The sequence below is a fragment of the Hyla sarda genome, chromosome 11, assembly GCF_029499605.1.
Source record: "Hyla sarda isolate aHylSar1 chromosome 11, aHylSar1.hap1, whole genome shotgun sequence".
Taxonomy (NCBI): domain Eukaryota; kingdom Metazoa; phylum Chordata; class Amphibia; order Anura; family Hylidae; genus Hyla; species Hyla sarda.
The window spans coordinates 30,452,074-30,477,871 of NC_079199.1; the positions used below are offsets into that span (position 1 = coordinate 30,452,074).

General features: G+C 45.5%; 1 protein-coding gene across 8 annotated transcripts in view; it reads right to left on the reverse strand.

Moving 5' to 3' along the window:
- Window positions 1-25,798, reverse strand: part of RGS6 (regulator of G protein signaling 6) — a 536,396-nt gene that overhangs the window by 91,388 nt on the left and 419,210 nt on the right. For all 8 annotated transcript variants that reach the window (XM_056545778.1, XM_056545779.1, XM_056545773.1 and 5 more), the window contains one exon: window positions 2,369-2,475. In XM_056545778.1, the coding sequence (XP_056401753.1) occupies window positions 2,369-2,475 (107 nt within the window). The remainder of the gene's footprint in view (window positions 1-2,368; window positions 2,476-25,798) is intronic.

The following is a 25,798-nucleotide window of genomic DNA, read 5'->3' on the forward strand; positions in this document are numbered from 1 at the left end:
TTGGAAGGATTAAGATTTTTTAATAGAAGTTATTTACAAATCTGTTTAACTTTCTGGAGCCAGTTGATAAAAAAAAAAAGTTTTTTTTCCTGGAATACCCCTTTAACTGAAGAGACAGGATTAGTCCCATCCACCATCACACAATTTGTTGTCATTAGCATCCAGCCATTGAAGCCCATCTTTATACAAGTCAACTAAGTGAGTGGTGCCGTTGGCCCCAACACACAGGCCTGCCAGATGCAACATGGAGTAGGGAACCTGCAAGGCACCTAGGAGGCGTTTAAAATCTGTAAACTGAAGGTGCTTTTTCTGAACTTCTGAGGAGTAGTCCAGGAAGAAATAAACTAGCTGATCATTAATAGCAATATCCATCTGATTACGAGCAGCACACAGAATAGCATCCCAAACCCTGTAGGCAGCAGCGTGAAAATGACCATGCGGTAGCATGGAGCATATAGGAACTCTGCGCGCTTGTTCTACCACATAGAAAAAAAAGCACTTCCTTCTTAAAGGTAGATAGAAGCACATAAGTCTGTTCTCTAGATCATCTGCCTTAGGTAGGAGAGAGGTAATAAACTGATCATGATGGCTCCAGGTAAGCTAAGTCTCTTCCACATCCGGTCTGTTACTTTCTGTAGGTTCTGGGTCATATGTGGGAATACCTCTGTAAGGGAGCTCACTTGAACACTTAAAGATGTTCTGTATTTTTCGCCGTATAAGACGCACTTTTTCTTGGTGCGTCTTATACGGCGAATACACACCTATCAGGTCGGTCCCTGCGGCCATCAACGGCCGGGACCCGCGGCTAATACAGGACATCACCGATCGCGGTGATGCCCTGTATTAACCCTTCAGACGCGGCGATTAAAGCTGACTGCCGCGTCTGAAGCGAAAATAACACTAACCCGGTTGTTCAGTCGGGCTGTTCGGGACCGCCGCGATTTCACCGCGGTGTTCCTGAACAGCCCGACTGAACAGCCGGGTTAGTGTTATTTTCACTTCAGACACGGCGGTCAGCTTTGATCGCCGCGTCTGAAGGGTTAATACAGGGCATCACCGCGATCAGCTTACAGGACACCGGGAGGGACCTTACCTGCCTCCTCGGTGTCTGCTCTGTGCTAGGATCCCCTTCATGGCCGGCGCTCTCCTTCGACGTCATCACGTCATCGTGCACGCCGTCGCGTCATCCAATAGGAGCGGCGTGCATAGCGACGTGACGATGGGGATGGAGAGCGTGGATCCCGGGGAAGAAGACGTCTGGAGCGTCGGGGACACCACGGGGACGCGGCGACAGCGATGGAGCGACATCCAGGGCAGCGGTGACGGGTCCGGAGCGGGGGGGACACGTGAGTATTACCTCCTATACCAGTGGTCTTCAACCTGCGGACCTCCAGATGTTGCAAAACTACAACTCCCAGCATGCCCGGACAGCCAACGGCTGTCCGGGCATGCTGGGAGTTGTAGTTTTGCAACATCTGGAGGTCCGCAGGTTGAAGATCACTGTTGGGTGCAGAATCTTTTTTTTTCTAGATTTTGCACCTTTAAAATAGGGTGCGTCTTATATGCCGGTGCGTCATATAGGGCGAAAAATACGGTAATTAAGGAGGAGTTTTCGGACCACACTGAAGATATCCTGTACCGAGGGCTGGGCAGCAGCTTTTATAGCTGGGTCTGAGGCTGCAGCAGAATCCCCCTGCAGCACTGACTGACCAGAGTTTGCAGGGGCAGCCAGCTGAGTAGTAGAGGCTGCAGAAGAAGCCAGGTCCCCAGCCCCATTTGCAGTACCATCCGTCACGTCCCCGTCTCGGAGGCAGCGCCCGGCACAGAATGTTGGGGGCTGCACCGAGATCGCTGGGGTCCCCAGCAGCGGGATCCCTGTGATCATAGATCTTATCCCCTATCCTTTGGGTAGGGGATAAAATGTATAAAGCTGGAATACCCCTTTAATCATGCCTCTATGTGTACACCACGGTAGCTTAAACAAGTTTGTGATTGGCTTTATTTAGCAAACTTGCCTGGTTAGGTAGACAATGCACATTTCCCAATAGTGATTAGTTATAACCTCAGTTTAGCAATGAATATTGACTGCAGAGTGTCCTTATTGCTACCTCATCACACTTTTTTGGGGGGATGAACTAGTAGACTGTGATTTATTATCCAACACCAGTTCTCAGCCTCACTAGTGCCTAAATAAATGGATGAACCATATTGGAAACACTGCCCAGAAGAGTGTAGCAGTAAAGAGGAGGCAATTCTGTTACAGCAGTTCTTCATAGTTTTGAAACAAGTTGTTCAAGAAGCATGTAAGGATGTGATGTTTAGGTTCATATGTAGCCATTACTGTGACCAATATTCCCTTGTCACTTACCTGAAAACGGTAAAAGGTTCCATCATCTTTGAGTGTGAGGACATGATCTGATATGGGGAAGATGTAACCTTGGGCTGCTATAAGGCTTCCTAAATGTATTGCTTCCACTGCAAGAGAAAAAAAAGCATGGTTCAGGGCACTAGATTAAAGAAATCACTTGGGTAACTTTGTTTACCAGGCATAAGAATCAATGCACTTTTTTGATTGCAATGTTAAAAATCAACATTTATCCATGTAAAATAAATACTGTAGATTTTGGACTTCCTGATCGCAACATTTACACTAGAATGTGAGCTGACCACTGCATTATGATCTCTGCTCTGGTGACCTGCATCTGCTTTTAGAGGCAATGTAGAAGGTTACTATATGCTGAAATACAAAGAACTCCATAGTAGCATATTACGCAATAAACCCTCAACATCCTTTAGACTACAGGCACTTCAGTCCTGTACAGTACTGTAAAAAACCTTTAGGCAGGTGCTGGAAAAAATGCTGGCAAGTAAGAAGAACAAGGAGTCCTGGAAGTGGTCATATGGCTCCTATAGAGCCCTGATCTTAATACAGTGGTCCCTCAACATACGATGGTAATCCGTTCCAAACGGATCATCGTTTGTTGAAACCATCACATGTTGAGGGATCCGTGCAATGTAAAGTATAGGACAGTGGTCTACAACCTGCGGACCTCCAGATGTTGCAAAACTACAACACCCAGCATGCCCGGACAGCCGTTGGCTGTCCAGGCATGCTGGGTGTTGTAGTTTTGCAACATCTGGAGGTCCGCAGGTTGTAGACCACTGTAAGAGGAAGTTGTACTCACCTGTCCCCTCCGCTCCGGACCGTCACTGCTTGTCACCACTGCCCGGAATGTCGCCGTCCATCGCTGTCGCCGCGTCCCCGAGGTGTCCCCGGTGCTCCGGCAAGGCCTCTGCTTCCCCAGCATCCGCGCTCTCCGTCGCCGCCATCACGTCGCACCGCACGTCGCTCCGCACGCCGCTCCTATTGGATGACGGGACGGCGTGCGCAGCGACATGATGATGTTGATGGAGAGCACCGACAATGCAGGGGATCCGGAAGAGGAGGCGCCGGAGCCCCGAGGACAGGTAAGAGACATCACCGGAGCTCACGGGGCACCATAAACGGCTATCCGGCGGCAGCAGAAACAGTCAGCGCTGCCAGATAGCCGTTTATGCGATGGCCCTGACATAAAAAAGCATCGTATGTTGATGCTGCCTTCAACATGCGATGGCCTCTGAGAGGCCATCGCATGTTGAAATTATCGTATGTCGGGGCCATCGTAGGTCGAGGGGTCACTGTATTATCAAGTCTGTCTGGGATTACATGAATAGACAGAAGGAATTGAGAAATTCTATATCCATAGATGATATGTGGTTTCATAGTTACTTAGTTCATAAGGTTGAAAAAAGACCAGAGTCCATCATATATCCATATTGTGTCCCTACTGTGTTGATACAGATAAAGGTAAAAAAAAAAAAAAACTTATGAGGCTGATGTTAATTGCCCCATACCAGGTGGATTTTGTATATATACAAAAGACAGCAGAGCTTCTTTTAGAGTTGTGTATCAGACACAACCACCTCTTAAAGCATGAAGTAAGGGTGCAGCCACCTGGGTATTGGCGATCAAGAGCTTCTCACCAATCAGGAATAAATCAGAGTTGGGCTTCAAAAAGGTCCGGACATCAGCGGCGCTATCCGTTTCCAGTGGAAATACGGCACACAATGTATAGTGAAACTGTACATTTATTTAATAAGCCAATAAACAGATGTGTTTCAGGACTGGACCTGTCTCTTTCTCAATGTTAAAATGGCAAACATTTTAACACTGAGAAAGACACAGCTCCAGCCTAGAAATCCGTCTGTTTAAATGTACAATTTCACTATACATTGTGTGCTGTGATTCCACTGGAAATGGATTGCGCCGCTGATTCCCAGACCTTTTTAAAGCCCATACCAGGGGGAAAAATTCCTTTGTGACTCCAAATATGGCATCAGAATAAATCCTTGGATCAATGTTCTATCCCTATAAATCTAGTTTCCATAACCTGTAATATTATCACTCTTCAGAAACACGTCTAGGCCCCTTTTTATCTTGTTTATTGAGTTCACCATGACCACTTCCTCTGGCAGAGAGTTCCATAGTCTCACTGCTCTTACAGTAAAGAACCCCCGTCTGTGTTGGTGTAGAAACCTTTTTTCCTCTAGGCGTAGAGGATTCCCCCTTGTTATAGATACAGTCCTTGGTATCAATAGATCATGGGAGAGATCTCTGTACTGCCCCCTCATGTGTTTATAAATAGTTCTAAGATGTTTGGGCAACTCTGGGTTTCTTCAAAAAATGTTGTGCAAGAGTACCTAGAAGAATTGAAGGCAAAGGTTGATCAGACTGACCTAATATTTGTTTGAAAAAGATTTCTCTTCTTATTCCCTTTGCATTTTAATTTATAAAAATATACTATTAACACTTCAATTTCTGAAAGCATTCTATATTTTGTTTGCATTGTTGATCGTTAAAGTCAACAACTGGAGTCTTGTGGTGTCACAACGCTAGTTCTTACCATATCTGAACAGATGTTTGCTGTACACTTGGTAAATGGAAGACAGACTCTGGTAAAGGTAATGCTCACTGCTATATAATGAAGAGAGGTCAAATCACACATGGAATAGCAGTTACAGGCTTTCTTTTCAAACGACAGAGAGTCTGCTAAGTTAAAAGCTCCATCTTTAGCCTCCCCAGCATGTTTCACCAGATAGGCATCATCTTCATGGTATATAGTGGCTGATATCTTGTACTTTCAGGTGGTGTGTTTATTTGGCAAGTCACAGTATATTGCTGGGATATGTCATGTATGTCATGACTTGCTGACCTGAGAGGGTCCAACTATACAATCTTATCTACCCATTTTTTAGAATGGAAGGGTTACACCCCTATATTTTGGTGTGTCATTACCTCTTTTGATTTTCACTAGCTCTGCACACCTCCTGCTCAGGAATGCTGCAGATTGGCAATTTAAAGGGGTATTTATTTGACTATGCTACAGGGGCTGTAAAGTTAGTGTAGTTCATAATATAGTGTCTTTACCTGTGTGTGACGGTTTTCTCACAATTCTTATGTGATTTTCACCCCAATATTTATTTTTAACAGCATACAAAATGACTGCTGTCTCGGATTTTTCCCAGCTTGCAATGCGGTCGAGACCTGACTCACTAGTCAGCTGATGACAGGGAGCCTGTCTGCTTCAATGGGTGGAGGGATCAATCTGCAACTAATGCAACAGCTGTAGGCATCCTGATTGAAGACCACAGGTCTGCAGCTCATTTATGTTTCAATGGGTGGGATAGCTTATGTGTGGGAAGGAGGAAAATTGTATCATGGGATTTGTAGGCAAACAAGAAAACTGAAAACAGGAAATACAAGTTCACAGAAAGCTATCCACACAGTGTTATGGTAATCTCACAGCATAGCCATTTAGCCCAAGACAAGCACAGATCCTTGCTAAGCATGTCCATTACTGTCTGCTTGGTATGTACTAAAATCACCTTATGCTGGATAACCCCTCTAACTTAGTATTATCTAAACATGCGAATGTCATTGAACAGAAGTTGTTTGATACAGTGGGAATGTACAAAAAGAAACTGCCAACTTTTGGCAAGGAAAATACAGAAAACACAAAACAGAAAACAAAATATAGTATGTATTAATAGCATGTGCCTTGATTTGTGGAGAGATGGCTTGATTTATACATTTAGCTTGCATACAGAGTGATGACAATTGTAGAGGAACGCATTAAGGTACATTTAATGGTACTTTTAATGGAAGAAATCTATGAAATAACATACCCATGGGATCAATCCATAACAGACGGACATTATTCATCAGTACAGAAGACAAGTATCCTATAGACACATATGTACCATATATCTACAATCACAGAAGAAGAATAGCCAATCCTTTGCTGGCTCTGGTAGAGAAAATTAGTTCACTCCTATCACAGGTTGTATCAAGATTCATTTTAAATAAAGATTTTTTTTATTTTTATTAAACCGATAATATTTGGTAAAAAAAAGAATATTTCTAATTGACAAGTAGGATTCATTAGATGTTGTGCCTGTTACCCAGATCTAGCTACTGGCTGCTTTATTAAAACTTTTATAACTCATGTACATTGTCATATAATGGCTCTGAACGAACTCCTAGTAATTTACTGCTCCCCTCTGTAGATATCTGTAGCAGATACAGTCTCTTAACAGGAGACTTTAAAAAAAAATATATATATGTACATGTACGCCACCTTATCTCTACGTTTGAGTGGGGAGTAAGTTCGACTACAACTAAATAAGAACTACTTTCTTAGATCTGTTGGTAGGAGCGGTGATATATCACGAGCATATAAGACCTTACAATCGGCCCACTTAGTATCAAAATTAAAGTGTCCAGATCAGTGGGCAAAAGAACTCGGCATCATGTATCTCACCAACTGAATGGTTTAAAACATATTCCTTTCAGATCAAAATTTGCGATTGTGTAACACATTTGGAGAGTTCCCAGAGGCTGCTGTAATGTTGGTATCTCACACCAGTATGTCTAGTAAGAATGTATCCTAAGCGTTTTCCTCTCTGCTGGAGATGTGGAATCGAGGAGGGTTCATTGCTGCATATTTGGTGGAGTTGTCCAGTGGTGCAGTGTTTATGAACTGTAATTAAAGCCTCCTTTCTCAGATTACAGTTAGACAGAATGCCATGAGGATCGGAAGTAGCCTTATTATTGATAATAGCCTTCCATATATTAGCTGTCACTCACACAGCCATAGCTAACAGATGAAAACAGCGGAACTACCGAACATATTAGAAATTATTGCCTCTCTTTTAAAAGTCTGTGCAATGGAGGAATTGAGATTAGGGAGAATGGGAAGGTTAAAAACACAATCACATAAAGCTCAGATTTGTAAACAATTTGGTAATAAATTGAATGAACTGACTAAAGGTTGAAAAGAGATGGAAAAATTAGTGAAACATAAAAATACAGAAAGATTAGAAGTATGTAGTAAAGTGGTTAAATTAGAGAGTTAAAATAGAGAATCACTGTAGAGGAATCCAGGTAGAGGTGATTTTTTTTGTTTAATCTTTTTTTGTTGTCTATTTGTTTGGTATGTTTATTGTTTGTTTGTTGCTATGTTTATTTTGTATTATGAAAAAATAATAAATAAACCTTTAAAAAAATATTCATTTTAAATATTGATTCTTTTAAAATTTTTTAATAAAACCAATGACAGTGCAATATTTGGTAAAATAAAAAAAGAATATATATATATTTCTCAACATCCTCAAGTCCTGTTATTGGGCCTGGATACTGTATTTATAGGATGAAAGGCAGGTTGGTGGTGAGGCCTTTCATGCCCTTCTGGGGCCACTGAGACTGGCCCAGATCCACGTAGGTGCTAAAGACATTTCATTACTGGGCTTTAAACCTAGAGTCAGATTGCAAATGACAATGTGAGAAATCTGAACAACTGAACACATTTGTTGTCTACTTTGTTGGTTGGATGGTAGTAAGCCACCTGTACAGACAGAGAACATATCTGAATAGTGAAGGCTATATTTGTTTTGTTAGTATTTGTTTATGGGACTCAGCCCATTTTAACCTTAAAGGGGTACTCCGGTGGGAAACGTTTTTTTTTTGTTTTAAATGAACTGGTGCAAGAAAGTTAAACAGATTTGTAAATTTCTTCTATTAAAAAATCTTAATCCTTCCAGTACTTATTAGCTGCTGAATACTACAGAGTAAATTCTTTTTTTTTTTTTGGAAAACCGAGCTCTCTGCTGACATCACGAGCACAGTGCTCTCTGCTGACTTCTCTGTCGATTTTAAGAACTGTCCAGAGTGGAGAAAATCCCCATAACAAACATAAGCTGCTCTGGACAGTTCCTAAAATGGACAGAGTGTCACGATGCCGGCTGGCAGGTAGTGGATCCTCTGTGCCAGAGAGGGATTGGCGTGGACCGTGCTAGTGGACCGGTTCTAAGCCACTACTGGTTTTCACCAGAGCCCGCCGCAAAGCGGGATGGTCTTGCTGCGGCGGTAGTGACCAGGTCGTATCCACTAGCAACGGCTCACCTCTCTGGCTGCTGAAGATAGGCGCGGTACAAGGGAGTAGGCAAAAGCAAGGTCGGACGTAGCAGAAGGTCGGGGCAGGCAGCAAGGATCGTAGTCAGGGGCAACGGCAGAAGGTCTGGAAACACAGGCAAGGAACACACAAGGAACGCTTTCACTGGCACTAAGGCAACAAGATCCGGCAAGGGAGTGCAGGGGAAGTGAGGTGATATAGGGAAGTGCACAGGTGAACACACTAATTGGGACCACTGCGCCAATCAGCGGCGCAGTGGCCCTTTAAATCGCAGAGACCCGGCGCGCGCGCGCCCTAGGGAGCGGGGCCGCGCGCGCCGGGACAGAACAGACGGAGAGCGAGTCAGGTAGGGGAGCCGGGGTGCGCATCGCGAGCGGGCGCTACCCGCATCGCGAATCGCATCCCGGCTGGCAGCGGAATCGCAGCGCCCCGGGTCAGAGGACGTGACCGGAGCGCTGCCGCGGGGAGAGTGAAGCGAGCGCTCCGGGGAGGAGCGGGGACCCGGAGCGCTCGGCGTAACAGTACCCCCCCCCTTGGGTCTCCCCCTCTTCTTAGAGCCTGAGAACCTGAGGAGCAGACTTTTGTCTAGGATGTTGTCCTCAGGTTCCCAGGATCTCTCTTCAGGACCACAACCCTCCCAGTCCACTAAAAAAAAATTTTTCCCTCTGACCTTTTTGGCAGCTAAAATTTCTTTGACCGAGAAGATGTCCGAGGAGCCGGAAACAGGAGTGGGAGGAACAGATTTGGGAGAAAAACGGTTGAGGATGAGTGGTTTGAGAAGAGAGACGTGAAAGGCATTAGGGATACGAAGAGAGGGAGGAAGAAGAAGTTTATAAGAGACAGGATTAATTTGACACAAAATTTTGAAAGGACCAAGATAGCGTGGTCCCAACTTGTAGCTAGGGACACGGAAGCGGACATATTTAGCGGAGAGCCATACCTTGTCTCCAGGGGAAAAAACGGGGGGAGCTCTTCTTTTCTTATCCGCGAACTTCTTCATGCGTGATGAAGCCTGTAAGAGAGAATTTTGGGTCTCTCTCCATATGATGGAAAGGTCACGAGAAATTTCATCCACAGCGGGCAGACCAGAGGGCAAGGGAGTAGGGAGGGGGGGAAGAGGGTGACGGCCGTACACCACGAAAAATGGGGATTTGGAGGAAGACTCAGAGACCCTGAAGTTATACGAGAATTCGGCCCATGGGAGGAGATCTGCCCAGTCATCCTGGCGGGAGGAAACAAAATGTCGCAAATAATCACCCAAGATCTGGTTAATCCTTTCTACTTGTCCATTGGACTGGGGATGATATGCAGAAGAAAAATTTAATTTAATCTTGAGTTGTTTACAGAGAGCCCTCCAGAATTTAGACACGAATTGGACGCCTCTATCCGAGAAAATCTGCGTAGGCAACCCGTGAAGACGAAAAATGTGTACAAAAAATTGTTTAGCCAACTGAGGCGCAGAAGGAAGACCAGGAAGAGGGATGAAATGTGCCATTTTGGAGAATCGATCAACGACCACCCAAATAACAGTGTTGCCACGGGAAGGGGGTAAATCAGTAATAAAATCCATACCAATCAGAGACCAAGGCTGTTCGGGGACAGGCAGAGGATGAAGAAAACCAGCGGGCTTCTGGCGAGGAGTCTTATCCCGGGCACAGATAGTGCAGGCTCGCACAAAGTCCACAACATCCGTCTCCAGAGTCGGCCACCAATAGAAGCGGGAGATGAGTTGCACAGATTTCTTGATACCCGCATGACCTGCGAGATGGGAGGAGTGACCCCATTTGAGGATTCCGAGGCGTTGGCGAGGAGAAACAAAGGTCTTTCCTGGAGGAGTCTGCCTGATGGAGGCAGGAGAAGTGGAGATCAGGCAGTCAGGTGGAATGATGTGTTGCGGAGAGAGTTCAACTTCTGAGGCATCCGAGGAACGAGAGAGAGCATCGGCCCTAATGTTCTTATCGGCAGGACGAAAGTGAATCTCAAAATTAAATCGGGCAAAGAACAGAGACCACCGGGCCTGGCGAGGATTCAGCCGTTGGGCAGACTGGAGGTAGGAGAGGTTCTTGTGGTCGGTGTAGATAATAACAGGAGAACTTGATCCCTCCAGCAGATGCCTCCATTCCTCAAGTGCTAATTTAATGGCTAGAAGCTCTCGATCCCCGATGGAGTAGTTCCTCTCCGCTGGAGAGAAGGTCCTAGAGAAAAAACCACAAGTGACAGCATGCCCGGAAGAATTTTTTTGTAGAAGAACAGCTCCAGCTCCCACTGAGGAGGCATCAACCTCCAATAGGAAGGGTTTGGAAGGGTCAGGTCTGGAGAGGACGGGAGCCGAAGAAAAGGCAGACTTGAGTCGTTTAAAGGCGTCTTCTGCTTGAGGAGGCCAGGACTTGGGATCAGCATTTTTTTTGGTTAAAGCCACGATAGGAGCCACAATGGTAGAAAAATGTGGAATAAATTGCCTGTAATAATTGGCGAACCCCAAAAAGCGTTGGATAGCACGGAGTCCGGAGGGGCGTGGCCAATCTAAGACGGCAGAGAGTTTGTCTGGATCCATCTGTAGTCCCTGGCCAGAGACCAAATATCCTAGAAAAGGAAGAGATTGGCATTCAAACAGACATTTCTCAATTTTGGCATAGAGTTGGTTGTCACGAAGTCTCTGAAGAACCATACGGACATGCTGGCGGTGTTCTTCTAGATTGGCAGAAAAAATTAGGATATCGTCCAGATATACAACAACACAGGAGTATAACAGATCACGAAAAATTTCATTGACAAAGTCTTGGAAGACGGCAGGGGCGTTGCACAGTCCAAAGGGCATGACCAGATACTCAAAGTGTCCATCTCTGGTGTTAAATGCCGTTTTCCACTCGTCCCCCTCTCTGATGCGGATGAGGTTATAGGCGCCTCTTAAGTCCAATTTAGTGAAGATGTGGGCACCTTGGAGGCGATCAAAGAGTTCAGAGATGAGGGGTAAGGGGTAGCGGTTCTTAACCGTGATTTTATTAAGACCGCGGTAGTCAATGCAAGGACGTAGGGAGCCATCTTTTTTGGACACAAAGAAAAATCCGGCTCCGGCAGGAGAGGAGGATTTACGGATAAAGCCCTTTTTTAGATTCTCCTGGACGTATTCGGACATGGCAAGAGTCTCTGGGGCAGAGAGAGGATAAATTCTGCCCCGGGGTGGAGTAGTGCCCGGGAGGAGGTCGATAGGGCAATCATAAGGCCTGTGAGGAGGTAGAGTCTCAGCTTGTTTTTTGCAGAAAACATCCGCGAAGTCCATATAGGCCTTAGGGAGACCGGTTACTGGAGGAACCACAGAGTTACGGCAAGGGTTACTGGGAACCGGTTTTAGACAGTTCTTGGAACAAGAGGACCCCCAACTCTTGATCTCCCCAGTGGACCAATCCAGGGTAGGGGAATGAAGTTGAAGCCAGGGAAGTCCAAGGAGAATTTCCGAGGTGCAATTGGGGAGGACCAAAAGTTCAATCCTCTCATGATGAGATCCGATGCTCATAAGAAGGGGCTCCGTGCGGAAACGTATGGTACAGTCCAATCTTTCATTATTTACACAATTGATGTAGAGGGGTCTGGCGAGACTGGTCACCGGGATGTTGAACCTGTTGACGAGAGAGGCCAAAATAAAATTTCCTGCAGATCCAGAGTCCAAGAAGGCCACTGTAGAGAAGGAGAAGGCAGAGGCAGACATCCGCACAGGCACAGTAAGACGTGGAGAAGCAGAGTAGACATCAAGGACTGTCTCACCTTTGTGCGGAGTCAGCGTACGTCTTTCCAGGCGGGGAGGACGGATAGGACAATCTCTCAGGAAGTGTTCGGTACTAGCACAGTACAGGCAGAGGTTCTCCATACGGCGTCGTGTCCTCTCTTGAGGTGTCAGGCGAGACCGGTCGACCTGCATAGCCTCCACGGCGGGAGGCACAGGAACAGATTGCAGGGGACCAGAGGAGAGAGGAGCCGAGGAGAAGAAACGCCTCGTGCGAACAGAGTCCATATCTTGGCGGAGTTCCTGACGCCTTTCGGAAAAACGCATGTCAATGCGAGTGGCTAGGTGAATAAGTTCATGTAGATTAGCAGGAATTTCTCGTGCGGCCAGAACATCTTTAATGTTGCTGGATAGGCCTTTTTTGAAGGTCGCGCAGAGGGCCTCATTATTCCAGGACAATTCTGAAGCAAGAGTACGGAATTGTACGGCATACTCGCCAACGGAAGAATTACCCTGGACCAGGTTCAACAGGGCAGTCTCAGCAGAAGAGGCTCGGGCAGGTTCCTCAAAGACACTTCGGATTTCCGAGAAGAAGGAGTGTACAGAGGCAGTGACGGGGTCATTGCGGTCCCAGAGCGGTGTGGCCCATGACAGGGCTTTTCCGGACAGAAGGCTGACTACGAAAGCCACCTTAGACCTTTCAGTGGGAAACAGGTCCGACATCATCTCCAGATGCAGGGAACATTGGGAAAGAAAGCCACGGCAAAACTTAGAGTCCCCATCAAATTTATCCGGCAAGGATAAGCGTATCCCAGGAGCGGCCACTCGCTGCGGAGGAGGTGCAGGAGCTGGCGGAGGAGATGACTGCTGAAGCTGTGGTAGTAACTGTTGTAGCATAACGGTCAGTTGAGACAGCTGTTGGCCTTGTTGCGCTATCTGTTGTGACTGCTGGGCGACCACCGTGGTGAGGTCAGCGACAACTGGCAGAGGAACTTCAGCGGGATCCATGGCCGGATCTACTGTCACGATGCCGGCTGGCAGGTAGTGGATCCTCTGTGCCAGAGAGGGATTGGCGTGGACCGTGCTAGTGGACCGGTTCTAAGCCACTACTGGTTTTCACCAGAGCCCGCCGCAAAGCGGGATGGTCTTGCTGCGGCGGTAGTGACCAGGTCGTATCCACTAGCAACGGCTCACCTCTCTGGCTGCTGAAGATAGGCGCGGTACAAGGGAGTAGGCAAAAGCAAGGTCGGACGTAGCAGAAGGTCGGGGCAGGCAGCAAGGATCGTAGTCAGGGGCAACGGCAGAAGGTCTGGAAACACAGGCAAGGAACACACAAGGAACGCTTTCACTGGCACTAAGGCAACAAGATCCGGCAAGGGAGTGCAGGGGAAGTGAGGTGATATAGGGAAGTGCACAGGTGAACACACTAATTGGGACCACTGCGCCAATCAGCGGCGCAGTGGCCCTTTAAATCGCAGAGACCCGGCGCGCGCGCGCCCTAGGGAGCGGGGCCGCGCGCGCCGGGACAGAACAGACGGAGAGCGAGTCAGGTAGGGGAGCCGGGGTGCGCATCGCGAGCGGGCGCTACCCGCATCGCGAATCGCATCCCGGCTGGCAGCGGAATCGCAGCGCCCCGGGTCAGAGGACGTGACCGGAGCGCTGCCGCGGGGAGAGTGAAGCGAGCGCTCCGGGTCCCCGCTCCTCCTTGCCTTTTGCGCTCGTAACACAGAGATGTCAGCAGATAGCACTGTGTTCCAAAAAGAAAATAATTTCCTCTGCAGTATTCAGCAGCTAATAAGTACTGGAAGTATTAAGATTTTTTTATTTAAGTAATTTACATATCTAGAAGAAAAGTGCAGAAGCCAGCGGTATGATAAACTTCACCTTTTATTGTATTCGAAGATAAAACTTCAACATGGACATCTCAAATCACAAACGATAAAACCTCCTGGATAAGCAACATGATTTACAAATCTGTTTAACTTTCTGGCACCAGTTGATTTAAAAAAAAAAAAAAAAAAAAAGTTTTTCACCGGAGTACCCCTTTAAGGATTCAGCTCTTTTTTGCAATTCTGACCACTGTCACTTTATGCGTTAATAACTCTGGGATGCTTTTACCTTTTATTCAGATTCCAAGATAGTTTTTGTCGTAACATATTCTAAATTTATGTTGTTACTTGCATCTTTTCTTGGTGAAAATCCCCAAATTTCGTGAAAATTTTGAAAGTTTAGCATTTTTGCTAAACTTTGAAACCCACTGCTTCTAGAAAAATGGACATTCCAAATAAATGATATATTGATTCACAAATACAATGGGGGACATTTATCAATGTTTTCTTATGTACCGTATATACTCGAGTATAAGCCGAGTTTTTCAGCACGATTTTTCGTGCTGAAAACACCCCCCTTGGCTTATACTCGAGTGAACTCTCCACCCTCAGTGGTCTTCAACCTGCGGACCTCCAGATGTTTCAAAACTACAACTCCCAGCAAGCCTGGGCAGCCATCGGCTGTCCGGGCTTGCTGGGAGTTGTAGTTTTGAAACCTCTGGAGGTCCGCAGATTGAAGACCACTGCGGCCTTCAACATCATCCAGACCCCCCACCCCCTTTAGTTTTGTACTCACCTCCGCTCGGCGGGACGTTAGGGTGCGCTGGTCCGGTGCTGCAGGACTGTCCGGTGGGGAGGTCGTCCGGTGGGATAGTCGTTCCGGGCTGTCCATCTTCACCGGGGGAGCCTCTTCTGCGCGCTTCAGGCCCGGCCCCGGAATAGTCACGTTTCTTTGACGACAACGCACAGGGACGTTCATTAGCAACATCCCTCTGCGTCGTCGTCAAGGCAACGCCTCTATTCCGCGCCCAAAGCGCGGAGAAGAGGCCCCCCGGTGAAGATGGACAGCCCGGAATGACTATCCCACCCGACGACCTCCCCACCGGACAGTCCTGCAGCACCGGACCAGCGCACCCTAACGTCCCGCTGAGCGGAGGTGAGTACAAAACTAAAGGGGGTGGGGGGTCTGGATGATGTCGTAGGCCGCAGTGGTCTTCAACCTGCGGACCTCCAGATGTTTAAATACTACAACTCCCAGCAAGCCCGGACAGCTGATGGCTGCCCAGGCTTGCTGGGAGTTGTAGTTTTGAAACATCTGGAGGTCCGCAGGTTGAAGACTACTGTATCAGACATTGCCAAGCGATGATGATGAAGGGGGGAGGGGGCTGATGACATGTGGTGATAATGACAAGGGGAAGATGAAGGGGGGGGTGTGGGATGATGACAAGGGGATGATGAAGGGGGGTGTGGGATGATGACAGGGGGATGATGAAGGGGGGGTGTGGGATGATGGCAGGGGGATGATGAAGGGGGGTGTGGGATGATGACAGGGGGATGATGAAGGGGGTGTGTGGGATGATGACAGGGGGATGATGAAGGGGGGGTGGGATGATGACAGGGGGATGATGAAGGGGAGGTGTGGGATGATGACAAGGGGTTGATGAAGGGGGATGTGATGATGACAGGGGGATGATGAAGGGGGGTGTGGGATGATGACAGGGGGATGATGAAGGGGGGGGGATGATGACAAGGGGAGGATGAAGGGGGGTGTGGGATGATGACAAAGGGATGATGTAATTTGTGAGTCGCTGCATAAAACCGTACTGTAATCTACACAAGAAACATATTAAAAAAAATTATTCAGTAAGGGTGTCAATTTTCTGTTCTCGCCTCAGGAGCAAAAAGAGCTAGCTACAGCTCTGTCTGTAATGCACATCTTGTAACAATGTGTGCCACTTATCTGATCACTGTTATAAGAGCCTTGTAGTTTGCAGACTTTGTTTAAAGATGTTTAATAATTTATGAAAAGTGACTTGTAGATTTCATAAATAATCATAATTTAACATTCTAATAGGCTATATATATAAATAACCAATTATTTACAGAAATAAAAAGCTACACAGCTGTCTGGATTGAAGTGTGAATGTGGGAGATTCGTAGGATAGCTTGGATATGAAGAGCGCTGTAGAACTGAGAAGAAATTCCTACAAAAACATCATAGGTGTCCATAGCCATTAACCCCTTAACGACAATCGACGTAAATGTACGTCATGGTGGCGTGGTACTTAACGCACCATGACGTACATTAACGCGCCGTCATGATAGCAAGCACGCGAGCGGTGCTCGCGTCATGCATGGCACCCCTCAGATGCCGTGATCAATACAGATCACGGCATCTGCGGCAGTGCGGTACTTTGAATGGATGATCGGATCGGCCGCAGAGCTGCGGTGGCAATCCGATCACAACAAATTTTGCATTGATAGGACTTATTGATCTTTTTGACTTTTTATTCATTTTTTCATGATATAAAAAGTGACCAAAAATGCACTATTTTAGACTTTGGAATTTTTTTGCGCGTACGCCATTGACCGTGTGGTTTAATTAACGATATATTTTTATAATTCGGACATTTCCGCACGTGGCGATACCATATATGTTTATTTTTATTTACACTGTGTTTTTTTTTTATGGGAAAAGGGGGGTGATTCAAACTTTTAATAGGGGAGGGGTTAAATGATCTTTATTCACTTTTTTTTTCACTTTTTTTTTTGCAGTGTTATAGCTCCCATATGCACACACTGACCTTTTACATTGATCACTGGTTTCTCATAGGAAACCAGTGATCGATGATTCTGCCGCTTGACTGCTCATGCCTGGATCTCAGGCACTGAGCAGTCACTCGGCGATCGGACAGCGAGGAGGCAGGTAGGGACCCTCCAGCTGTATAGTAAGCTGTTCGGGATGCCGCGATTTCACCGCGGCTATCCCAAACAGCTCCCTGAGCTAACCGGCATGCTTTCACTTTCACTTTAGACACGGCGTTCAACTTTGAACGCCGCGTCTAAAGGGTTAATAGCGTGCGGCACCGTGATCAATGCCGCGCACTATTAGCCACGGGTCCGACCCGCTATGACGCGGGGCCATGCGGTCATGGGTCCTTAACAGGTTAAGCGGTACAATTTTAAAAAAGCGTATAACGTGGGTATCATTTTAATCGTATTGACCCACAGAATAAAGAAAACATGTAATTTTTACCAGAAAGTGTACACCGTGAAAACAAAACCTTCCAAAATTTGCTAAATTGCGGTGTTCTTTTCAATTTTCCCACATAAATAATATTTGTTTGGTTGCACCGTACATTTTATGGTAAAATAAGGGATGTAATTACAAAGTACAATTGGTGACACAAAAAACAAGCCCTCATATGGGTCTGTGGATGGAAATATAAGAGAGTTATGATTTTTAGAAGGCGAGGTGGAAAAAACGAAAATGCAATAATAAAATTGGTCTGGTCCTTTAGGCCAAAATGGGCCTGGTCCTTAAGGGGTTAAAGGGGTACTCCGATGGAATTTTGTTTTTTAAATCAACTGGTGCCAGAAAGTTAAACAGATTTGTAAATAACTTCTACTAAAAAATCTTTACCCTTCCTTTTTAGCAGCTGTATGCTACAGAGGGAATTATTTTCTTTTTGAATTTCTTTTTTGTCTTGTCCACAGTGCTCTCTGCTGACACCGCTGTCCATGTCAGGAACTGTCCATAGCAGCATAAGTTTGCAATGGGGATTTTCTCCTGCTCTGGACAGGTCCTGATAAGGGCATCAGGTGTCAGCAGAGAGCACTGTGGACAAGTATACAGCTCCTAAAAAGTACTGGAAGGGTAAAGATTTTTTGATAGAAGTCATTTACAAATCAGTTTAACTTTCTGGCACCAGTTGATTTAACCCCTTAACGACCACTGACGTAAATGTACGTCCTGGTGCGGCAGTACTTAGCGCACCAGGACGTACATTTACGTCCTGTGCATGACCGCAAGGATCGGAGCGGTGCTCACGTCATACACAGCAGGTTCCGGCTGCTAGCAGCAGCCAGGGACCCACTGGTAACGGCCGACATCCGCGATCGCGCGGATGTCTGCCATTAACCCCTCAGATGCCATGATCAATACAGATCACGGCATCTGTGGCAGTGCGCATGTTAAAATAGATGATCGGATTCCCCGCAGCGCTGCTGTGGGGATCCAATCATCTGTAATGGCGGTCAGAGGTCCCCTCACCTGCCTCCATCCGTCTCCCGGCATCTCCTGCTCTGGTCTGAGATCGACCAGACAGATCAGAGCATAAGATGACCGAGAACACTGATGAGTGCTTTGCATAGCACTGAACAGTATTAGCAATCAAATGATTTCTATAGATAGTCCCCTATGGTAACATAAAAAGTGTAAAAAAAAAAGTTGGAAAATGTAAAATTAAAAAGTTAAAAAAAAGTTAAAAATCCCCTCCCCCAATAAAAATGAAAATTGGCGGTTTTTCCCATTTTACCCCGAAAAAGCGTAATTTTTTTTTTATTAACATATTGGTATCGAAGCATGCGTAAATATCCGAACTATCAAAATATAATGTAAATGATCCCATACGGTGAACAGCTGCTTTTTAGTCACATTTTATTCTAAATTTTTTTTTCATAAAAAATGATCTAAAAGTTTTATATATGCAAATGTGGTTACTGGATATAGAGTGGTATCCAGCTCTCTTCCCCAGCTCGCAGCACTCAGACTGGCGTGGGCAATGCCTGAGTGCATACTGAAATACAAATGGATGTCCAGTGCAAATGGTTGCAGAACGATGCTCTTTATTGCGGTAAAAACTTCAGTACATGCAAGACATGGTCACTGGTGACGTGTTTCGGCCCTGGCGTTGGGCCTTAGTTGGTATGACTAAGGCCTACCGCCAGGGCCGAAACGCGTCACCAGTGACCATGTCTTGCATGTACTGAAGTATTTACCGCAATAAAGAGCATCGTTCTGCATCCATTTGCACTGGACATCCATTTGTATTTCAATATACAAATGTGGTATTGATAAAAAAGCACAGATGATGGCGCAAAAAATGAGCCCTCATACCGCCCTATATACGGAAAAATGAAAAAGTTATAGGTGGTCAAATAGGGCAATTTACTGATTCTGTACAAAAAGTTTTAGATTTTTTTAAGCGGTACAAAAATATAACAGTATCTAGCCATAGGTATCATTTAAATCGTATTGACCCACAGGATAAAGAACAAATGTAATTTTTACGGTAAAGTCTACAGTGTGAAAGCGAAACCCTCCAAAATGTGCAAAATTGTGGTTTTCATAAAAATTTCCTCCCTAAAAAAATAATTTTTTGGGTTCGCCGTACATTTTATGATAAAATGAGAAGTTTCATTAAATAGTACAATTGGTCACGCAAAAAACAAGCCCTTATATGGGTCTGCAGATGTAAATATAAAAAAGAGTTATGGATTTTAAAAGGCGAGGAGAAAAAAAGAAAACGCAAACATAAAATTGGCCTGGTCCATAAAATTAGCCTGGTCCTTAAAGACAGACCCATTTTTTACCTCGATGACCAGGCTCTTTTTTACCTCGATGAAATTTTTTTTTCTTTATTTGACATGTATCTCTTTAAATGGTAATAACTTTAGAACACCTTTTCTGAGCAAAGCGATTCAAATACTTTTTTTCGTGACATATTGTACTTTTTGTTGACACATGCAGCATTTCAAAATATTGTGAAAAACTGGAAAATTTCTGGAAATTTTTTTAATGTTATTTTCAAAAATTGGCTGGACAAAATTATTGGCACCCTTTCAAAATTGTGGATAAACAAGATTGTTTCAAGCATGTGATGCTCCTTTAACCCCTTAATGACAACGGACGTAAATGTACGTCCTGGTTTGGCGGAACTTCCCGCACCAGGACGTACATTTACGTCCTGTGTATGACCACGAGCATCGGAAAGGTGCTTGCGTCATACACGGCAGGTTCTGTCAGCTAGCTGCAGCTGGAGACCCACCGGTAATGGCGGATATCCACGATCGTGCGGATGTCTGCCATTAACCCCTCAGATGCCGTGATCAATACAGATCACGGCATCTGCAGCAGTGCGGTACTTTGAATGGATGATCGGATCGCCCGCAGCGCTGCCGCGGCGATCCGATCATCCAGCATGGCGCCAGAGGTTCCCTCACCTGGCTCCGGCCGTCTCCTGGGGTCTTCTGCTCTGGTCTGAGATTGAGCAGACCAGAGCAGAAGATCACCGATAACACTGATCAGTGCTATGTCCTATACATAGCACTGAACAGTATTAGCAATCAAAGGCTTGCTATAGATAGTCCCCTATGGGGACATAAAAAGTGTTAAAAAAAAAGGTTGAAAAATGCAAAAATAAAAAGTAAAAAAAAAAGTGAAAAATCCCCTCCCCCAATAAAAATGAAAATTGTCAGTTTTTCCCATTTTACCCCCAAAAAGCGTAATTTTTTAAAATAAACATATTTGGTATGTCCGTAATATCAAAATATAATGTTAATTATCCCGTACGGTGAATGGCATAAACGTAAAAAATAAAAAAAGTACAAAAATGCAGCTTTTTGTCACATTTTATTAAAAAAAATTCATAAAAAATTATCTAAAAGATTTATATATGCAAATATGGTATTGATAAAAAGTACAGATGACGGCGCAAAAAATTTGCCCTCATAACGCCCTATATATGGAAAAATGAAAAGTTATAGGTGGTCAAAAGAGGGCGATTTTAGATTACTGATTTTGTACAAAAAGTTTTAGATTTTTTTTAAGCAGTACAAAAATATAAAAGTATCTAGCCATGGGTATCATTTTAATCGTATTGATCCACAGAATAAAGAACACATGTAATTTTTACCGTAAAGTTTACAGTGTGAAAGCGAAACCCTCCAAAATGTGCAAAATTGTGGTTTTCATTTAAATTTCCTCCCCCCAAAACTTTTTTTTTGGTTCGCCGTACATTTTATGGTAAAATGAGAGGTTTCATTACAAAGTTAAATTGGTCACGCAAAAATCAAGCCCTTATATGGGTCTTTAGATGGAAATATCAAGGAGTTATGGATTTTAGAAGGCGAGGAGGAAAAAACTAAAATGCAAAAATAAAATTGGCCTGGTACTTAAGGTTAAAATGGGCTTGGTCCTTAAGGGGTTAAACTCACATGGGGCAAGTAACAGGTGTGGGCAATATAAAAATCACACCTGAAAGCAGATAAAAAGGAGAGAAGTTCACTTAGGCTTTGCATTGTGTGTCTGTGTGTGCCACACTAAGCATGGACAACAGAAAGAAGAGAAGAGAACTGTCTGAGGACTTGAGAACCAAAACTGTGGAAAAATATCAACAATCTCAAGATAACAAGTCCATCTCCAAAGATCAAGATTTGCCTTTGTCCACAGTGCACAACATTATCAAGAAGTTTGCAACCCATGGCACTGTAGCTAATCTCCCTGGGCATAGATGGAAGAGAAAAATTTATGAAAGGTGTCCATGCAGGATAGTCGGGATGGTGGATAAGCAACCCCAAACAAGTTCCAAAGATATTCAAGCTGTCCTGCAGGCTCAGGGTGCATCAGTGTCAGCGCGAACTATCCGTCAACATTTATATGAAATGAAACGCTATGGCAGGAGACCCAGGAGAACCCCACTGCTGACACAGAGACATAAAAAAGCAAGACTACATTTTGCCAAAATGAACTTGAGTAAGCCAAAATCCTTCTGGGAAAACGTCTTGTGGACAGATGAGACCAAGATAGAGCTTTTTGGTAAAGCACATCATTCTACTGTTTACCGAAAACAGAATAAGGACTACAAAGAAAAGAACACAGTACCTACAGTGAAATATGGTGGAGGTCAATGATGTTTTGGGGTTGTTTTGCTGCCTCTGGCACTGGGTGCCTTGAATGTGTGCAAGGTATCATGAAATCTGAGGATTACTAACAGATTTTGGGTCGCACTGTACAGCCCAGTGTCAGAAAACTGGGTTTGCGTCTTCCAGCAAGACAATGACCCCAAACATACGTCAAAAAGCACCCAGAAATGGATGGCAACAAAGCGCTGGAGAGTTCTGAAGTGGCCAGCAATGAGTCCAGATCTAAATTCCATTGAACACCTGAGGAGAGATCTTAAGATTGCTGTTAGGAAAACGCGCCTTCCAATAAGAAAGACCTGGAGCAGTTTGCAAAGGAAGAGTGGTCCAACTTTCCGGCTGAGAGGTGTAAGAAGCTTATTGATGGTTATAGGAAGCGACTGATTTTAGTTATTTTTTCCAAAGGGTGTGCAATCAAATATTAAGTTAAGGGTGCCAATGATTTTATCCAGACCATTTTAAGAGTTTGGTTGACATTATGTCCAATTAGCTTTTTTTCCTCCTTTTTTTTGTTTAGTTCCAATATACAAAGGGAATAAACATGTGTATAGCAAAACATGTGTTACTGCAATCCTTTTCTGTGGCAGTATAGGTTCCCCCCTATTAGGTTAGCAGTATAATTCCCCCACATTAGGAAGGCAGTATAGTTCGCCCACATTAGGTTGTCAGTATAGTTCCCACACATTAGGTTGTTAGTATAGTTCCCCCACATTAGGATGTTGTTCCCCCCACATTAGGCTGGCAGTATAAGTCACCCACATTAGGTTGGCAGTATAGTTCTCCCACATTAGGTTGGCAGTATATTTCCCCCACATTAGATTGGCAGTATAGTTCCCCCCACATCAGGTTGGCAGTATGTTCCCCCACATTAGGCTGGCAGTATAGTTCCCCCACATTAGGTTGGCAGTAAAGTTACCCCCACTTTAGGTTGGCAGTATAGTTCCCCCCATTAGGTTGGCAGTATGTTCCCCCCCATTAGGTTGGCAGTATGTTCCCCCACATTAGGCTGGCAGTATAGTTCCCCCAAATTAGGTTGGGAGTATAGTCCCCCCACATTAGGTTGGCAGTATAGTCCTCCCACATTAGGTGCAGTATAGTTCCCCCACATTACGTGCAGTATAGTTTCCCACATTAGGTGCACTATCGTTCCCCCACATTAGGTGCAGTATAGTTCCCCCACATTAGGTGCAGTATAGTTCCCCACATTAGGTTGTAGTTCCCCCACATTAGGTGCAGTATAGTTCCCCCACATTAGGTGCAGTATAGTTCCTCACATTAGGTGCAGTATAGTTCCCCCACATTTGGTGCAGTATAGTTTCTCCACATTAGGTGCAGTATAGTTCCCCACATTAGGTGCAGTATAGTTCCCCCCATTAGGTTGGCAGTATGTTCCCCCCCATTAGGTTGGCAGTATGTTCCCCCACATTAGGCTGGCAGTATAGTTCCCCCAAATTAGGTTGGCAGTATAGTTCCCCCACATTAGGTTGGCAGTATAGTTCTCTCACATTAGGTGCAGTATAGTTCCCCCACATTACGTCCAGTATAGTTTCCCACATTAGGTGCACTATTGTTCCCCCACATTAGGTGCAGTATAGTTTCCCCACGTTAAGTGCAGTATAGTTCCCCACATTAGGTTGCAGTTCCCCCACATTAGGTGCAGTATAGTTCCCCCCACATTAGGTGCAGTATAGTTCCCCACATTAGGTGCAGGCAGTATAGTTTCCCCACATTAGGTGCAGTATAGTTTCCCCACATTAGGTGCAGTATAGTTCCCCACATTAGGTGCAGTATAGTTCCCCCACATTAGGTGCAGTATAGTTCTCCCCACATCAGGTGCAGTATAGTTCCCCACATTAGGTGCAGTATAGTTCCCCACATTAGGTGCAGTATAGTTCCCCACATTAGGTGCAGTATAGTTCCCCACATTAGGTGCAGTATAGTTCCCCACATTAGGTGCAGTATAGTTCCCCCACATTAGGTGCAGTGTAGTTCCCCGCATTAGGTGCAGTATAGCTCCCCCACAGACATACAGCATACAGCCTTCAGCCATATACAGTGTATGGCTGGAGGCTGTATGCCTGTGTACTGCCCCACTTCAGTGCTCTGTCCACCACTCCTCCGGTCAGGGGTCACAATCTACTGCTATGGCCTATAGGCCTTAGCAGTAGGTCCCGGGACCGGAAGAGCGGTGGTCGGAGCACTGAAGATGACGTGCAGGTAACTTGCCATGCACGCACATCCTCCTCCTCGATGCTCCGCTCCTACGTTCCTATGGGCGCACGCACAGGACGTCAGTGACGTCCCTGCGTGCGCTACCTCCCGGCTGCCCCTGCGTTTTTAAAATTAACGTAGGGCCGCAGAAAGGTAACCAGGACATCCGTGTGTCCCGAAAAGATCTTTCTGGACACAGGGATGTCCCAAATCTGACTGGGCCCCCTGCGGGCTGCTCAGTGGTGGACCCCCCCCCCCCTGGATCCGCCACTAAACGTGTCTTTAAGACTTATGTCATATGATTGTTACCCAGGACGTACCGGTGACCAGGTGCTCCCAAGAGTGACCTATGGGCTCCCTGCTAGTCTCCCCCATATAAGCCCTGGGTGGAGCTAGCTTCTCTCTCTTCTCTCTTAGCTCTTGCTACCTGCTGAGGTCCAGTGCAGTCGTGCCTAGTGTGTGTGTCCAGAGTGTTGGAGGCCTCAAAGTCAACTCCTGCAGACACCATCAAGTCAAGTAAGATAAAGTCACAGCTTTATGAGTCAAGTCAGTCCCAGTCATCTGTCAAGTCAGCATGGTCTGCATTCAATTGTCCAGTCCTACTACAATTCCAGCAAGCCCTTAAGGTCTCTGTGTCACTGGTCACCTCCTTGGGCCCTGGCTGAACAGTAAAGACTTTACCAACTGTCTACCCTCAGTAAAGCTACCGTTGTCCGTAACTTGCCGTAGGAGTTTTTATTGCCCCCGTGCCTAGCCCAGGATCCATCGGTATACCTTCGGGTGGTTTTAGGCTAAACCACGCCCTTGCGTCACAAATACAAGGGGTTAATGCCATCTGTCCTTAGGGTAACAACATCTGCCCTCATCACACCCCGTTACCACACCATGATTTCTATAAAAAGTAAATAACTTTTTCTTATGAAGTATATTAGAAAGGTTAATGTTTTGCCAAGACGTACAACAAATAAAAAGTTAAATACACTATAGTTCTATAGCATATAGCAATTGCTAGTATAATTAAGTACACATAATAATTAGTATAATACTGCATCAATCATGCTATGTCAATATGTAGAGGCAACTCTTGATATTATACTATATACCAGAAAACAATAGCCAATATAGCCTTTCACATGAAATACAATTTTATTGAAAATTAAAATACAAAAACAATAATTGCATGATCTAGAATGCATGGTTATGATATTTGGAAATAAGTATCCACAATACAAATAAAGTTCACACAGGAGGAAGGTGCTTAGTGACCAAAAAAAGGTGTCACAGGTAACAGGGATTACAGGTGGTTTCAAACTACCACATCTGTAGCTAAGTACTAGTTCAAAGGGATATACCTGTGATTCCGTATAATATGGTCCCTAATCCAAACTGTTACGCCGAGCGCTCCGGGTCCCTGCTCCTCCCCGGAGCGCTCGCGGCGTTCCTCTCTCTGCAGCGCCCCGGTCAGACCCGCTGACCGGGAGCGCTGCACTGACATTGCCGGCGGGGATGCGATTCGCATAGCGGGACGCGCCCGCTCGCGAATCGCATCCCAAGTCACTCACCTGTCCCGGTCCCCGGCTGTCACGTCCTGGTGCTCGCGGCTC